The sequence below is a fragment of the Anas platyrhynchos genome, chromosome 1 (genome assembly GCF_047663525.1).
Source record: "Anas platyrhynchos isolate ZD024472 breed Pekin duck chromosome 1, IASCAAS_PekinDuck_T2T, whole genome shotgun sequence".
Classification (NCBI taxonomy): domain Eukaryota; kingdom Metazoa; phylum Chordata; class Aves; order Anseriformes; family Anatidae; genus Anas; species Anas platyrhynchos.
Window position 1 is genome coordinate 182,659,589 of NC_092587.1, and position 18,677 is coordinate 182,678,265.

General features: G+C 34.6%; 1 protein-coding gene across 15 annotated transcripts in view; it reads right to left on the reverse strand.

Annotated features, from left to right (window-relative positions):
* NBEA (neurobeachin) overlaps nt 1–18,677 on the reverse strand; it is a 509,188-nt gene that overhangs the window by 178,052 nt on the left and 312,459 nt on the right. For all 15 annotated transcript variants that reach the window (XM_038174546.2, XM_072032602.1, XM_072032605.1 and 12 more), the window contains one exon: nt 10,132–10,256. In XM_038174546.2, coding sequence (XP_038030474.1) covers nt 10,132–10,256 — 125 coding nt within the window. The remainder of the gene's footprint in view (nt 1–10,131; nt 10,257–18,677) is intronic.

Consider the following 18,677-nt stretch of genomic DNA (forward strand, 5'->3'; position numbering starts at 1 on the left):
TACAAAAGTTTGTGTATTGTAGATGATATTTATGTTCATACACAAAGATATAGGGAGATACACATTTAAGGCATACAAGAATAAGAAAAAAAATCGTGTCATGATGTAGCATACATGCTATGAAAAACAAAATTAATTATGTAACTGGAAACGTATAATATGCTGGCTGATGGAATTCTTAACAAGTTGGTTTTCTTGATATGATGTTTACTGGTATATTTGAGAACTTCTCACAATGTATTTGGCTTTTAATACAGTGCTTTCATTAGGTGTTTCTGCACCCCTGTCTGTACCTCGCACAACTCATCAGATCTTCCAGTTTGTTGTACCATAATTTTGTGTGTGTTTCAAAGGTAAATGAGAAATACATAAAATAAGGCCTCACTGAAGAACTCACTGTGCTTAAATGGATACAGAACAGACAGTGCATGCATACATACTTTTTTTCTTGTGTACAAATCTTAGTATTTACATAAAACATCAATGATAATTTTGATATGATATAAGAATACATTTTTAGTGGCAAAATTTAAGTAGTGCAATATAAAAAGACAAAGAAAAATACTTTACTATATTGAAAATACATCACTATTGGAAATTAATTCCTTTATTTTTATAGTCTGTACTGAGCTATTCTGTTAACTCTGTGAAAGACCAGGAATCACCTATACTGAAGAGATTCTCACAATCTACCTCTGTCATCTTAACACATCTTCACCTTGTGAGAGGTCATTGCCTAAAAGCCTGTCATGTCTTCTACTGGCATGAGTGGAAGAATGGGAGAGAAGGGGTTCTAACTGTGATCTTCTGACTCAAGGCTGCAATAGTTGCAGCACTGAGGAAATAATGGCCCTTGATTCCAGTCAAGTACTTGGCTTCCTTTCCTAGACACCTTTCTTCAGTGTTGTTAGAAAACACCTTCCTCAGTAGAAGCAATCAAATTTCATTTTGCATTTTTAGACACATTTGGTTCAGTTTGGGCTTCTTTACTCCACTAAAAAAATGTTATTAAACACTTTTTTCATTTAATAATTCTATATATTTCCACTTAGTCTCCACATAATGGAGAACAGACTCCTGCAGTCAAGAAGAGATGAAAGATAAGAAGAGTGGAGAAAATTTAAAAATGGAACGTGTTGTTGTGTTCAACTAAAGTTGAAGGAGTGCTGTTACTCCTTAATATGGAGTCTTCAAGCACAGAAGATTGGAGGTAAGAAAAGCACGTGGTAAAATCTGAGTCTGAAGAGTCACATTCACCCAGCCATGAAAGATGTCCTGAAGGACAATTAGACATTTCATTGACAGAATGTTCTTCCAAAAAGTTTCTATGAGAGGCACTGAATATACATGGGTCAGTAACTTCCATTTCTTTGTCAATTAGCAATAGAACTGAATCAAAAGAACAAATAAATTCTTTACAATGGTTTGAAAACATTTCACATCATAGTAATTTACTGGTTTTGGTAAGTAGATTACTTTCATTCTGCAAGAGCAGATTGCTAAAGTTTGTTCTTTTCACATGTAAATATAACGTTGGAAAGGAAAAAAGTGCAGCTAGACTTCTAAAACTGGCAATGGTTGCAATTTGGTAGTCTTGGGAATGTGGGAATGTTTTTGCCAGGCAATTTGATTACTTTAAGAATCAAATTTGAATCATAAGCTTTCAGAGGCAATCTGAAGTGAGAAAAATAAGTAGTTATGTTAACTGCTGGTAAAAAAAACTTTGTTGTAAAATTAACTCAGACCTGTAGTAGCAGCTAAAATCCAGGTCATGCCAGATAGACTGAGAACATCAGAGGAAGGCATTTGAAATCCAACACAGAGATTTGGGGGGAGGAAAGTTTTCACATCCTATTTGGATCTGCTAAAAGCTCAAAATAAAGAAAGATTCTGACATTAAAGATTTGAGGAAATTAGAAAAGAAAAAGAAAAAAAAAAGTCTTTTATTTCATGAATCTGTACTTAAAACTTATTACCAAGCTGCTATGAAAATTCCTATGCTAGAGATGGCAGATAACAGAAAGCAGAAATACAGAGACTATGTTAGGCATGCAGTCACAGCTAATTTCCATTATCCAGTCAGACAGTAGAAGCCCAGACACAGAAAACCAATAGCGTTCAGTACTCTACCTAAGTAAATTCCACTAGTGTTCACACCTTGAGGTAGATCACCAAAAAAGTAGATATATTTAATGAGAATATATTAATGTCCTTCGAGGGGACTAAGAAATACTAGAAAGACCACCAAGATAAATCTAGTATTTCAGATTTAGTTATCATCACAGTTAGTAATCTCTTATACTACTCTCTAATGAAAGTCCTTAATCCTGGCTTATTTAAACAAATTTTATTTTCATCTGTATCTGAAAACTACCATGTAAAACCTTAGCAAAATACATTTATTTTTTGTGTGTGTGTGTGTGTTTGTAATGTTTTCCCTAAAATCCAGTGAGGATGAAATAATTGGAAGTTTATTTGGTGAAGCAGTGGATGGCACTGTTGGGCTACAGTTATAAATCTGTAGTGGCAAATCTTAAATTATTATGCTTTCAATAAATACACAGGTTTTTGTGATTTCTTCAGGCACACAATTTGGATGTAAACTCATTTAGAATACATTAGAGATTTCACAATCAGATGTGGAAGTTAGTACATGTACTGAAAGGAAGTTGTGTTATAAGAATTTTATTTTAGGTGAAAGAAAATCAAGAATATTTTTGATGTCAACATTCAATATATTTTTCTTTTATTAATATTAAATCATATATCTAACATTGGGCATCTCTTCTTATAAGGGGCACTTGGCTGGTAATTAGTCTAATGGAGACAAAGAGAGTCAAACAAAGAAAAGAGGAAGAAAATGGTGCTCCAAATGAAGTGGAATTGCTTACACATTTGTCTCATGTCTGCATGATTACTTTTAAAGAATCGAGGTGATTTACTTGATGACATGTAGAAGCATTGTTATGGATTAACTTAATGACTGCATACATATTCTTAAGATGTTTACTACTGAACATCATGTAACATATGTGTTTTCTGCCCATAAAGAAGAAACTTAAAACTACTCACAGTTACTTCTTAGCTTGTAAACTTACAGGCTAAAATTAAGTGGCCATGTAGTGGATGAATGAAGGTGGTTCATTTTTAGTCGGGGGCTTCTGTTTTCTTTATTTTTTGTTTAACATTCATACATATGACATTACTTAAATAATATTTTTGCAAGTTATCTGAGATAAGGGTCATCACCTGCATTTCCTCAGAACAATGTATTTTATGACATTGTGTGTGTGACTAATTTTCAGGAGGACAGTGCAGGATAGAGCACTAAAGAAGTCAAAAAAAAAAAACAAAAAACCAACACAACAATAATACCCCTCCACCCCCTTAAACTCTCCTACCAAACTATCAAAAACATTTTAGTGGCTCAAGTGGCACAATAAACTCAGTTTCAGTAATAGTATACTGTCCATGAGAAAAATGATATTAGAAGTATTTTATGACCTGGATGATGGGGCAGAGGACACCCTCAGGAAATTTGCAGATGACAAACTGGGGGGAGTGGCTGACACACCAGAGAGTCATGCTGCCACCCAGAGGGACTTTGGCAGGCTGGAGAGGTGGGCTGACAGGAACCTTCCGCAGTTTTGCAGAAAAGGACCCGAGAGTCCTGAGTCCTGGTGAACAGGTGAAAGTAACTTGATGTTGAGGATTACCTATTTTTGATGAAATGTTTCTGCTTTTTTTTTTTTTTTGAGTCTATGAGAAGTTGCATAACATTAGTCCTGAACATTGAGATATAAGCCCTTGAGGCTGGAAGGCTCCTCTGAAGACTGTCTAGTCCAACTCCCTTTCTGAATCAGGGTCAGCCACAGAAGGCTGCCCAGGACCATTGTCAGTTGGGTTTTCAGTTTTTCCAACAATGGAGATTCCACAGCTTCTCTAGACAACCTGTTCCATTGTTTTACTACCATGAGGATAAATAAAATGTTTTTACTGAGTATCACTGAGAAGAATCTTCTTTACTTTCTCCCAACTGGTTATATACAACTACAAGACTTCCCCCATCCTGAGCCTTGTCTCTTTCAGATGAAGCAAAGAATATTTAAAGAATATCTGGATCAGACTAGGAATCAATGTAAATGTAAAAAACAAACAAACAAAAACTACAAAAAGATCTTCAATTTCAACTATGGCCCTTACAGTAAAGTTGTTCATATAGACATATTATGGAAAAAATATTAATAGACAAAACTGAAAGCATATTTTGGTGTTTCATATCTTACATAGTACACGTAGAATGCTTTCACTAGATATGCCTAGATAACATTTTTCATGCATCTAGTGGTCCTGCTAGCAAAATTCTGGTAGGTGATGATTCTGTATCAGCTATCTTCAAATTGCTTCCAGTTTTGCATTAGTTGTTGAAAAAATCCTGCTCTCTTTAAAATAGGTCTGAAATCTGCATTGCTGAGACAGACCCTAAGGACTGTTCTGGAACTATGGTAGATATGGTATTTTGAATAAATACAGACCAGAGATGGGTCAAAGGTAATAAAGTTAGAGGGCCTTGTGAAGTTGAGAAAAAGTAAATACTCTTAGATATATATATACTCTGCAACTTTGACAGGCACTCTTGAACTTATTGAAAAATGTGGTGGAGTTTTAATTAAGAAGTCCCAGAAAGAAAAACTAGTCTTCAAGTGGGCATTCAGACTTCCTAGAATTAAGCATTTGATTTCATAGCAAAGCTTCTGAACAGAGATGAAGACATTGAGAACACACAGTTCATAGGACATTTTTATTTCTTAAAATGTCTTATCCCTTATCAAATGTCATGATAAGTTTGTTTATAAAACACTAACAGCTTTCTGGAACAATATCTGGTGCATGCTAAATGAAACCAACTTCTTACCAGTTTCTCTGGAATGTCCTCCCTCTATCTTGTTCTAACACTAACTGCAGAAATGATGAGCACAGCAGTTCAGGAGATGGACAGCAGGAGCTGCTCTGGACTTCTCAGCATTGAGAGGTCACTTTGGAGTTACAGTCCTTGGAAGTTCAGCTTGGTACATTTTTCTTTAATACTGAGGATCCTCACAAATTTAGTACTGATATAAGGCCCAATGTGGGACAGCCAAAATCCCTGTTCTGAAGACCCTGGTTTGAGCAGGGGTTTACATGGATTTCAGACTCAGTTTCATAGTAGGGAATCCACACACCTTTTAAGGTTGCAGTTGCTTGAAGCTAAATGTTCTAGGAATGTAAGTCCTTCAGCAGCCTGATGGAATCCTGCCTACAGTTCTTTGAAAGTCTATCAAACTCCAGGTTATTTTATGAAAGTAAATTTCAGATTTGAACATTTCAGACTTCAGAAATTGATGCTCTTTAACTCAGTTTATATAATCAAATCCTATTTCTAATGATAAGCATATACAATATTTGCTGAAACTTACAGCAGTGAAGACAACTCCCAGGAGTCAGATATAGTCTACTTCAGTTAAAACTGCTCTTAAAATAAGTTTTTTAATTAGATGTCCATATGTATATAAAAGCATGAGAAACTTAAAATATGCAAGTTCAAATGCAATTGCCATATTGCACTTATATGACATATCTGTAACTTTGTTTCAAAACCTGAATGAATTACACATTACATTACAAAGGTGTTTAGTTTTTTGTTTGTTTGTTTGTTTTGCATTCTAAGCATTCAGGATTTGTCACGATAATCAGATTAACCAGCCAAATATTGTTGAGCAAAGACATTAGAAATACTTGACCAGCTTACATATAAATGTTTAGAACATAACCACTGAGCTATTCAAGTCCATTACCTCCACTGCAGACTAGAAAATGTGGCTTTTCTTGGATCATGTCTACATGCAAATGGTTTGTGGAACACTATCTTTAAGTGCTGAAGAACCAAAGCTTAATAAATTCACTATTTTGCTAAGTTGACCTCTGTGGAGTAGTATTCTGTTTCACTGTCCAGGGTGGTACAGTAGTGTCTCATCTATACTAATTTCCAATGACTGTAAACTGTTAAGGTGATTAACTAGAAGAGACAGTTCTTTTACCACATGTGCAGAATCACTGTGAATTGGGTCATGGTATATTTTCTGCATTTATAGGTAGCAAAATTTGGGGAAGAGAATAGAGTCTAAAATGTCTTGCACAATCTTTTGTTCCTCCCCTCTTTTTAATCTACAGTTTAATCAACCACATTGAAGCTCCATCTAAACTTAAAATAAGAACTGTTCTAAATCCATTGAAATGTCAATAAAATTAAAATTCTACATAAACTTTTCAGTAGTTCAAAATCCCAGTTTATGCCTTTCACTTTAATACTGTAGTAAGTAGGATCCCATTAGCTTCACAAAAGGGGAAAAATGAATCCATGGATCTATTGAAGTAAGAAGTTAACTAAAACAAAAGGGTACAGCAGATAAAATTCTGAAATAATTAGGCTTGAATTTTACATACAGATATGAAATGGATGTAAAATCCAGTGTTAATGTCAAATAGCTAGAAATGGAAGAGAATAATCCAAAGGGAAAAATTTTCCACTTCATCTCCTGTAAGTGCTGCTATGACTCTGTTCTGACAGTCTCAAAGGACAACTAAGTGTATAGCTATAGGAATATGTTATAATTTTTCAGTTTTGAAATCTTTTTACTTGCCATATGCTTTGAACACACGTATATATCTATACATACACACATACATGCATATTTGTATTTTATCAAAAACAGACATCTGAGCATGCATACAATGGCTGAGTAACAGCCTGTAGTTAAAAAGTTTTACCCACTTGTCTTGTAGCAGATTTTTTGAGAGAATACTACTTACATATAGCAGATAACAGCTAATGCTTCCTATATTAAGAAGGCCCTTATCAGACAAAATTAACACTTTATTTTTTTAGCCCTTCAAGGCATTTATTTTTATTTCTTTATGTTATATTAACATTTGTTATATTTTTTTTTCTAAAACAAACATATAGATCACAGACATAGTTTTCATTTCCAAGAATTTTCCATTCCTTGATGACTGCAAGTATTACATAATTACAGTATCCAGACATCCAACATCATCTCTGATTTAGTACTAGAGTAGCTGTAGAGCACTTTTTTTATTTATCAAGGTCATCTTGATGGCTGTGCAAGCTTAGATAAATCAGGTGTTAAGCAGGCACATCTCCAAGGAATCTGGAAATTCTCTCATCTGCAATCCTCAGCACATCTTATTATTTACTGCCAAATAAAAGACTGATTAATTTTGTCATTTTTGCTTGGTGATTTTTGCTCATCTGAAACTGCTTGCCCTCCTCTGCAATGCCTGATCAGACCTATTTAAGCTGATGCCTTTGATCGTAGATACAGAGTAGCTTGCTGACTTAGGCTTTGACTAAACATTCCTCCACTGCAGTATTTATGCACAAAATCCTAAATGATAACTGACAGTCAACATAGATAACAAATATTTATATTTCCACTATTTTACTGATGCTCAGTATACAATTTCTTGTGCTAGAGGTATCAGTCAAGATGAAAAAATTATATTAATATAACAAAAGCCCAACAAATTTTGCTTTGATTAATAGCTTTTTTTATTTCTCACAAACAAAGTAGCTGAGGTCAAGAAAAAATGTGTTACTGGAAAACTAAGCACAAATATATTTTTTAATTGTTTTAAACTCTTTCTGTACTCATGCTTAGTGTTGGAAGCTAGGAGCATTTTACTATCAAAGTGTTCCAAACAAAATTAACAAAACAAAGCTAATAAAAAAATACAATGAAAGTTAAGCCCTATGGAAAAAAAATAATAATAAAAAAAAATCTGCCTCCAGCTCTTTCTTAATCACATTCCAACACCAGAGGCTAAAGGTACATCAAACTGCACCAAATCCTTTTCACATGACAACCTCATAAATTATTCAACTCATTAGTAACACCAAGAGGCATAAAAATAACATCAGTGTTAAGGATGTTTTCTTACAGAGAAAGGTCAGCTAAAAGTTTCAATGTTAAAATCCAAAGGCTTAGCCTCTGAAAAGTAAGTACATGTAGCTAGAATCCATGAACTATAACATTAATGCATGCTGCTTAAAAATTCCATACATTAATTTTAATAAAAAGTTATATTCAGAATTATTTAATTCTGCAAACAGGACAACCTTTGTCTCTCTCTCTCTCTCTTTTTTTTTTTTTTTTTTTTTTTTTGCATACCACCTCTAAAAATACCTGAGAGTTAATTTTCCCGTATGTTGAATACACTAACAGGTGAGTACTATGAAACTATATAGAAACAACACAGTATGAAACTATTACTACTTCAGCTTTTCTATTTCTTTTGGTTGTAGCTTTATCTTGCAGGCTAGCTCTACTACCAGGCAGCTGTCACCTCCACTGAAATACCAGACCATAAAAACTACACTAAGAGGTAATCTTTGCAACATGCTAAAATAAAACCATTTAAGTTCAACTTGTATTATAGTTCTTATAAAGCAAAACAAAACAAAAAAACACACTTCCACCATCTTCTGAGCTCAATCTTATCCCAAAGATAAAACATTCATACTATAAAATGCAAGAAATGGAAAGCTGGATAGTATCAAAGCATAAAACTTCATTATAGCTTATAAATCAGATTTCTTCTTGTTTTAATGCTAGTTTAATATCTAAAATTAAGATCAATTCTAAAATCAATTTTAAAAGTAAATATTTTAAAAGTTTTTATTCCTAAATAAAGCAGAAAGCCCTCAGTCTTAATGATTATTTTTCTTACAAAGGAAATATATTTCAAAGGAAATAGTTTTCTTACAAAGGCAACATAGCAATTAGCACAATTCTGCATCTGCCTCTGATAAGATCTCCGTTTTGATGTTTTGGAATACTGTGGTTGAAATAACCCTCTGTCAAATATATACTACTGGAGTGATGTCTTAACCCAACTGGTGAACAGTTAATGACCTGAAGTTCTGCACATGATAGCCTTTGCATTTAAATAAGTATTAAATTACACTACCTAGTATAACCACATAGGCAGACACTCATTTATATGTCTAACCTTGTTTTAATCCCAGCTATTTGCTTCAACAACCAGCAAAGCTGGTGAAATACATAGGTTACACAGAGCTACCTTTATATCTGTCACATTCAGAACTCCTGGTAACATTAGCCCTTGACTACAAGGGCTACAATCAACATGCATTGGACAAACTACTTCCATTTCCTCAGTTTTTAATAAGTGATGCACAATTTTATTGCTAAATGCTACAGAATCCCAGGATATTTTTTTTTCCAGTACTGCAGATTTAAAAAAAAAAAAAAAAAAGGAAAGAAAAAATATTCTGGAGATTCTTTACAAATTCTTTACAAATCTCCATCTTTGATATGCTAGAGAGCTACACCAGTTTAAATGTGAGAAGTAAATTTGCTTTAGACATTTGGAGTACTCAGGTTTAGTCTGCTGTACAGAAGTCACTAAACACATTAAATTTTCAGATGATATAAGGGAATTTACAAGCATGTTCCTCCCTCCTCTTTTATACCTCAGCTATCTCTCCATGAAAATCAATCATCATCTAATCCTTAAATTCAAAGACTGAATCTCCTACGTGGTCAGTACACTATTCAATCCTAAGCATCCTCAAAATGCATTCTTTAAGCAAGTCGTTAGGTGTTTCATGATTTGCAGAAAACAAAACAAAACAAAAATTTTGGCTAAGAATATGCTAAGATAAAAACATCTGATATGTTTTTTTAAAACAGTTAATCTTTTATTCATTAGAGCTCTCCAATGGAACTATTATGACACATTAGTTTGGTGGCTTAACAGTTTTGTTCTGTCACTTGGGAGACACAAGTTTGGTTACTCTTACCAGTGTCTCAAAATTAACATCTGGGAATGCCAGAGATGTAAATCCCCTGGTGATTAGAAAACATAACAGCCCCCAAGCTCACAACTGTTGGTTCATTAAAGTATAAGAACTGAAAGAATTCCTTTTCTAAGAAAATGTTCTAGGAATTCTCAGCACTATCCTTAAAAAAAGAAGGGATGCTATTCTCAGGGATTCATGGACATGAAGAAAAATTCATAAGATTTTTTTAAGCAGGAATTTGTACTGACCATATTCCACTGCAGCTTTCAGAAGAGCATCAGAATGAGTAGACCCAAAAGCATTGCGAACAAATCGCCTCCGTCGGCGCAAATCGTCTTCCCAGTAATCCAAACGCCAGAAGTCATGCAGTTGGCTATGAAATAAAGAACACACACATCAGCACCTACCACAGCCTGAACTGTATTTACATACATTATACTATAATTTCACTACTGCTTTTCTATTTCTGGAATACAATCTTGTAAAAACACATATTACTAAAACTTCCAATATTCTAACATTTCTTTACATGCATTTATACATTATAAACCTCAGCACTGCCTGTCTCAAAATGTTCTGCCTGCTGCTAAAAACATTAATCACACTGAGCCCATTAACAAATGCAGCATCAAATTACAAGTATTAATGGCACAGCTTGCTTTCTTTTACAGTGTTTTTAACAAGGCTTGTAAATCATAGAATGGACCTCAGTGCAAATAGTTTGCAATTTAATGACTATGGTCCCTTAGCAGACTGAACTTAGAAGTATAAAATATTGCCCACTTGAATTTTGTGGAACTATGATTAAACTAATGTGCTGAAATATTCATTGAAATAATTCCCTACTGCCCCTAGCAACCTGAGAAAATTGCGATTTTATTCATTATTAATAACACTGAATTAGAGCAGCAAAAAAATTCCACCATGTGGTAATTGTCTTGGTAAATTATTAGTCCAGCACTAACAGAGTACTAGGATGATTTTATAGCTTCCAGCTAATACAAGTCATTAACAACCATGACCATCTTTGCATTACATTGCTTTTTTACATTCAAAAGCAATATTAAAGCACTATAGATGATATAAACCAATGTTAATCTATGTTCAACTCAAAACATATATATGTAATAATCTGGTATTTAACTTCACTTCTACAGAAATGACCAACTCTGTATCAGAAAACTTCTTGACATTATCAACACAAACATCTCCCATGTCAACATTATAAGTATGCAGTTCTGAAGGACACAGAACAAGGGGAATGGATGTAGCAGAATAACTCCTAGTCACATTTTCAGAAGTAGCACACATTTTTAGTTTATTATTTTTACTCAATGTATTTTTTGTACTCTGAACGACATTTTCACTATATGCTTCTCGTGTCTGCTTGATGGTCCTACTCTTGATGTTGTCTTGAGGATCAGGCATTATTTTATGTAGCTACAGTCACTGAGAAGGCATCTTCAGAAGTTCAACAGGAGCTGCTTACTCATTGAGAGCATTTCAGACTATCTTGCATAAAGGTGAGGCAATAGTGACTCAGCTCCCACAGTGGGATGGTGCAATATTAATGGGCTGGCTTGCATGCTATGAAACAGAAATATCTCACTATCCTGAGTACCACATTTCTCTTGCTAAGTAATAGACTACTTTTTTTTTTTTTTTCTGTACTGATACAGTTTTTGCTCACAGATGTCTTGTTAGCCTGAAGTATCAGTCCATCATTTACCCTTCTACACTGAGTACTGAATAATTTTATTATGACCGCTAAGTACACTTGATCGCTATGTGTTATAAATGCAAAAATGTGCAGACAGCTGACCCATGGCTTAAAGACAGAGTTTAAAATCTCCTTGTAGAGTTCAAGACTCTGTTTTAAACTCATGATATGAAAGATAAAAATAAAGGCTTTTTATCATAGTCATTGTTTTTAAAAGGCAAGAACTTTCCCTTTTTACATCCATCTAAGAGTAATCAATAATGAAACAGGAGTAAAGACATTAACGAAAGTTATTTTAAAAAAGCAAGAGTTCTGTGAATCTGTATTTTTCATCACAAAAATTAAGTTGATAAAATGACACAATTATGTAAGAGTTAAAAACCTTTTATTAAATTAAAAATATTCAAAGACTAAGAATGTTAAATTTTTAATTTGTTCTGTGTTTAATCTGGTAATACATTCATTTCAATAATCAGCCTGAAGGATACTGTATATTCTCAGCTGCAAGTAAAAGGTCGGAGTAGGTGATTTAAAGATTGGATTAGATGATCTTGGATGTCTTTTCCAACCTGATTCTGTGACTCTAAAACAGATTTTAAAGTCACTACTTCAATGAAGTCATAAGTAAATAAATGAAAAAATTGTCAGAGGAAAAAGTCTATTTTGGGGATCCCAAAAGGTTATAACTTAACCAGGGCTTGACATCTGAAATACTGAAATAATCTGAAATAATGGTGCAAAATAAAAATTCGGAGATAATAGTACACATAACTTATTCCTAATCACAAATGACATGGCTGTTTAAAACACAGCTGAAGTTTCTTCCTAGACTGATCTACCCAAACATACCCCACAATGTTATTAACCTAAAGCTGCAGCTTGCAGTCTCTGCCAGCTTGCAGCCAGATGCAGTGGGAGATAAATATACAGAGCAGCAACTCAGGGCATCAGGTAGTAGCAGGCCAGAAGCACATTTTTGTTAGTAGGCATAGTGTCAGACCTTTATGCAAAATTATGTATAATCAAACCAAGATTCTGACATAATTTCTTCTAAGAGTATTTCATTGTACAAATGAAAAGATGGAAAGCTTCTGCATGGGGAAGACTGTATGAAGATGATGCATGAGAAGAGTAACAAGATGAGAAAGTTGTCACAGTTTTGTTATTTATCAAGAGGCAGAGGTTTTGACAAGCTTCCATCTCCCTACTTGGTCTTCTTCTTTCAGGGAAACGATGCCTTTTGTTCTCTCTAGTTCAAAGTCCATGCATTTTGGAGTTTGTAGGATTTACTGATTTAATCAAGTTTGAAATCAGTTTTCAAATATAAAAGCTTAAGAGTGACGCTTGGGTACACAGAACATCTAGGAAAGAGAAGTTATATGAATGGCATGAAGTCAACGTACATAGCTGCTGCATATATGAACCAGCTCTAATCAGTAATAACAGAACCTGAGATACTTTAATCTGAATCCTTCTAAAGACTTTTCCTTTCTCAGAGAAAACACCCACAGGGAGTGGCAGAACTGTTGAAATTGTCTAGGGTAGACACAGTATTTCCCACCAGATGTTTTGCTGCAATAATCTTTCTGAACAATATAATGCAAGCCAACAAAGGTCTGCTCAACAGAGTTAGGTAAGCAGTGATGAAGGCACATATAGTATCTTAGGGGACTACTAAAAGCAGCAAAATAGTGTTTTTTTTTTTGTTGTTTGTTTGGTTGTTTTTCAACTTATTTGAGAAAAACAACAACAACAACAAAACAACAGCAAAAAAGACTGGATAAATCCTGGAACAACAGCAGATTCTGAGTAACTCATATATACAGCTTGGAATTAAACACTACAAAGTTATCAGGCTGCCAAGTACTGCCATTAAGGCAGAGATGTCTTGGGCTCATGGAATAAAGCACTGGACTGAATTACAGTATTGCAGTATAAACTGTGTTGAAGACTATACCTGGACCCTAAACAAAAGGTTTCTGGATCTTAACCAGTTACTTTCAGATTTACTATTGACTTATTTATTGAGCAGCATATTTAATAAAGTGATCAAATTTTCTTCTTATGCTATTGCTATTGCTTGCAAGAAATCAGAGGCTTGAAAACTTTGAATGTTTGATTTTCATCACTTATATTATAGAAAGACTTACCTTGGGATTTTCTTAAAAATATATTGTTACATATTTCCTTGGATTAGATTAAAAATACTATGAAGTATTTTTATGAAGACTGTGGCACAAATTTTAGCCTAAAACTAAGAAAGCTGCCTGCTTTAAAAACCCAGAGATAAGGACTGAATCAATTCAGTCCTCAATTCAGACTCAATCAAGTTGTCTAACTCCTTAACAACAGTACTTTACAAATACTTATATTCTAATTCTGTGTATATTATTCAGGCTTTACTTACTTACTTACTTAATTAATTAATTTCAGGAATCTAGATAAATGCTAGGCAGTTTTAAGTCATGTCTGAAAATCAAGCTGAAATACACTTTCTAGGTACTAGATACAAGTCAGTCCTAGAAGAGGGCATGTCTGCAAATTGTTCCCCGTGCTACAACCTATTTTTCCTAGAATTGCTGTTATTACATCAAGTTAGTTTAGTAATTTATTTCTGCAACAAGTACAATACTTGAAAAAGCTTTTATTTTCTTAATTATATGTAGCAAACGCTATTTCCATAGCCAACCAGATTACGTTCAGTTTCTCATTTGTTTGTATTTTACAGCATTTAAGTGAAATTTTGAGTTAGGCTTGTTTTAATTAAAAAGTGTGTATTAGGCATATAATAATGATTTTTAAAATTATTTTTATTTTATTTTATTTTATTTTATTTTATTTTATTTTATTTTATTTTATTTTATTTTATTTTATTTTATTTTATTTTATTTTATTTTATTTTATTTTATTTATTATTATTTTTAACCTAGAGGTTCATAGCGTTATTTGTGAGCTACTTCTAAATACTTCCAACAAGTATACCTGTGTTCCTTTAACTGAAACTGCTTAAAATGTACTCTAAAACACATGACCCAAAGAGGTCTATTTCATGAGCTTAACTGTCAAGATACTTTCCTTACAAACTATAGTATAACCTAATATAAACCTTTATCATCCTTATCATCACTTTCATCACAAGAACTGGTATGAACCTACTGATATTACAATGTTACTAATAATGAAGTGGAGTGCACAGTGAAAACTTAATCCAAAATTTCAGATGTATGGTATTTCATACAATACATACACATTATAATGAAATAAACCCTGTTTTAACACAGTTATTGAAGGATTACAAATTCTTTTTCACTGCCACTATCATCACCTGTGCCTGCTTAGCAGCTCACTGTGTATATTCTCCTCCTTTAAACAGCATTTGAACTTGTGAAAGGTCAGCATGAGATGGAAAGGCAAAGTAGTCTTCTGCTACACCAGATAGCAAACATGGATTTTAGTAAATTGGATCAAACAGCTTTAAAGTCTTCACAGAATCAAAGAATAATAGAATGGTTTAGGTTGGAAGGGACCTTAAAGACCACCTAGTTCCAACATCCTGCCATAGGCCATAGGCAGGGACAACTCCCACTAGACCAGGTTGCCCAAAGCCCCATCCAACCTGACCTTGAATGCTTCCAGAGATGAGGCATTCACAACATCTAAGGGCAACCTGTTCCAGTACCTCATCACCCTTAGAAGAAAGAATTTCTTCCAAATATCTAACCTAAATCTACCCTCTTATACTTCAAAGCTATTACACCTTGTCCGATAACGACATTACCTGATAAAGAATCCCTCCCCAGGCTTCCTGTAGGCCCCCTTTAGTTACCAGAAGGCTGCTATAACGTCTCCCCAGAGCCTTCTCAAGACAGAACAACCTCAACTCCCTCAGTCTGTCTTCCTAAGAGGAGTGCCCCAGCCCTCTGATCATTTCTGTGGTCCTCCTCTGGACTTGTTCTAGTAGATTCATGTACTTCTTGTGCTGGGGGCCCCAGAGCTGAATGCAGTTCTCCAGGCAGGGTCTCACAAGAGCAGAGCAGAAGGGACAATCACCTTCCTCAGCCTGATGTCCATGCTGCTTTTGATGCAGCCCAGGGTACAGTCGGCTTTCTGGGCTGCAAGCACACATTGTCAGCTTATGTTGCGCTTCTCATCAGCAAGCAACCCCAAGTCCTCTTCAGAGCTGCTCTCAATCCACTCATCGCTCAGCTTGTATTTATGCTTGGGATTGCCTTGACCCATCTGCAGGACCTTACACTTGTCCTTGTTGAACTTCATGAGGTTTGCGCATTCTTACCTCTCAAGCTTGTCAAGATACCTTTTGGTGGCATCTCTTCCCTCCAGTGTTTTGACCTATCCACACAGCTTGGTGCCACCTGTAAACTTACTAAGGTTGTACTCGATCCCACTATCCATGTCCCCAGCAAAGATGTTAAAAAGACCTGCGCTTCTAAAAGCATGTTGCTCTAGAAGTCAGAATCACCCAGAATTCTGTATAATACACTGCTACAATAACACACACACCTTCCGTATATTTTGGGACAAATATTATTAAGACAGACTAAAGTATTTCTGATAGCCCAACATGTATTCTTTTTAGAAATTGTGGAGCTCTCTGCCACAATTCAAAGAAGTACCAAGCTAGCCTACACAGCAAAGTCCTTCCTGTCTTTCCCAATGTCTTAGTAGCTCAGACTTATTAAAGACAACTTTTTCAAAGATTTTCTCTTAAATCCCTCAGCCACAGCTCTGAAGAAGTGTATATGAAGGACTTTTTTTTTTTTTTTCTATTACTTACAAATCTTAGCTTTTCCAAACAGCAAATCTTTGCACACCCTGTGGGCATCCAGCATCTGTGACTGCAGCTTCATGGCTGTGAAGCCCTATCCCTGCATGTGTTGCATGGGAGCCTTCACTTTCATACTGCGTGCTACAGATGCATTTTTCTCTATGTCACCTACAGCTACAGCAACTAGAGGCAAACACAAAAACTGTGGATAGCAGCAGAACACATGTCCATAAAAGATCCTCAGACTGCAGCCCAAAAGATGGGCTGCCAGATGGAAGAGATTAAGTTTGAATATGCTAATGGAGAGGAACAAGCCTGAAGGCATGGGGGAAGGGGAAAAAGTTGTTTGGAAAAAGAGGTGGGTCACAGAACTGGAGGGATGCCAGAGAATCCATAGTCTTTGTAATAGTGGGAAACTGCATATAAAAGAAGGAATTGATGATCTATTATTGTAAGAATTAGCTCTATTCTATTTTCTGTAATATATTTTAAAGAGAAAACCCCATTCTTTTCAGAGTCTGGAATTATGACTATGTTTTGACAAAAGAGGAAGAAATGTACATTGGAAACACATATAAAAAAATCCCTAATATTTAATATGAGGAAGAGAAATTTTGTAAAATAAAAAGTATGTAAAAGAAAACTTGAAATACAAAAATAAAATAAAATAAAATAAAATAAAATAAAATAAAATAAAATAAAATAAAAACAACAAAACAAAACAAAAGCACCACCACCAAAACATAACAAAACAAACAAACGATGACAAAACAACAAATTATTACTTATGGAATATGTATTAGTTAAAAAGTATAAGCTAAAATATAAATCTTTCTGCCAGAAGATCTAAATCATAAAAGACTTCTGTAACAAAAATAGAGGAAATACTGCGTATCAACAGATACAATAATTGTATTAGGGTGAAGTTTTTCTGACTGTGCTTGAAAACAGAAACAGTGCCTGCTGGTTGTAGCAAGTGTGAGGCAGGTATTAAAAAATCCCATCCCATGAGTAAAAGAAAATTAAGCCTTGATGTACCTGATTGGAAACAAACATCAGAAGTTTTAATTAACATAACTCCTCTACACATGCAAAAAGCCTTTTTTCTTGTTGTTGTTGTTAACAAAAATCACAAAGTTTTAAAGTTTTATTACTTTTTTTTTTTTTTTTTCCAAATAACATACTAGACTCCCAGAAAAAAAAAAAAATGTTAAAAAAGAATAATACTAATAAGCCTAAAAACTGGAAATACCAGCATGGGGAATAAAGATGCCTATAAACCTGAGAGACATCTAATGCAATGAAAATTGTAAGGACGGTAAAAATATTATAAATAAACATTAAAAAAAAAATCTTTAGGCATTTTAATAAACAACAACATTTGTTTTCCTAAGTACACATGAAAAAGGATTATCATTGTTACATATCAGGAGAACACTTTGTAGAGTTTCATAGCAGAAGGGAAAAATGTCTTTGAACAAGACCTTACCGTCTAAATAGAAAAATGCTAAATATTCAGGGAAATGTGGCTAGTATTTAATCTTTTAGTAGTTCTTTTATGGATATTAGGCTGAGTAACTTATTTTCTGTGTGAGAAGTTTCATACTGTAACTTTGTGAAAGAATTTGGTTTAATGTGTCCTAGGAAAGTCACATGGATGATACACATTGGAAGCAGGGCTTCAAGGCTTAGGAGTCCAGTGTGATGAAGCTACGTTCACAAACCAGTGAGGTGACATAGCAGCAGAAATATAGGGTATGAAGAACATATAGAGCAAGTGAAGAGTACTGGTAATAAATACTGAGGTATGGTGATGAAGATGAAGAGATGAAGGTGTGTCAGTGGGCAAATAAGGTATGCCTATAGGATTGCTTACAGATAGCATTTCTTGGGGGATAGCCACTGTCTTTTTCTCTGTGTTTTTTTTTTTTTTTTTTTTTTTTCTCAATCATTGCAGCAAACTAGCTGCAATGGAAGGAGGGAGGAAGTAACAGAGCTGGCTGCTAATTTGAAAGCAGGTGGTGTCCTAGTTACTGACAGATAGAGGAAGTAGTGTGGAGAGCCCGGCAGTCCAGCTAGATGACTTAAATCCCTGCAGCATGGCTAGAAGGCATGCCAGGGAAACCTTATGCAGACGTGTCATGAGACATGAGAGTTGTACCTCGTCTGTAGGGCTGCCAAAAAGTGAAAAATGAAAACAAGAAGAGAGGTGAGACAGGAACAACTGCTGAAATGTGAGCAGAAATGTAGACAGTCAAAGTTAGAACACTACAAATAAGAAAGGAAAT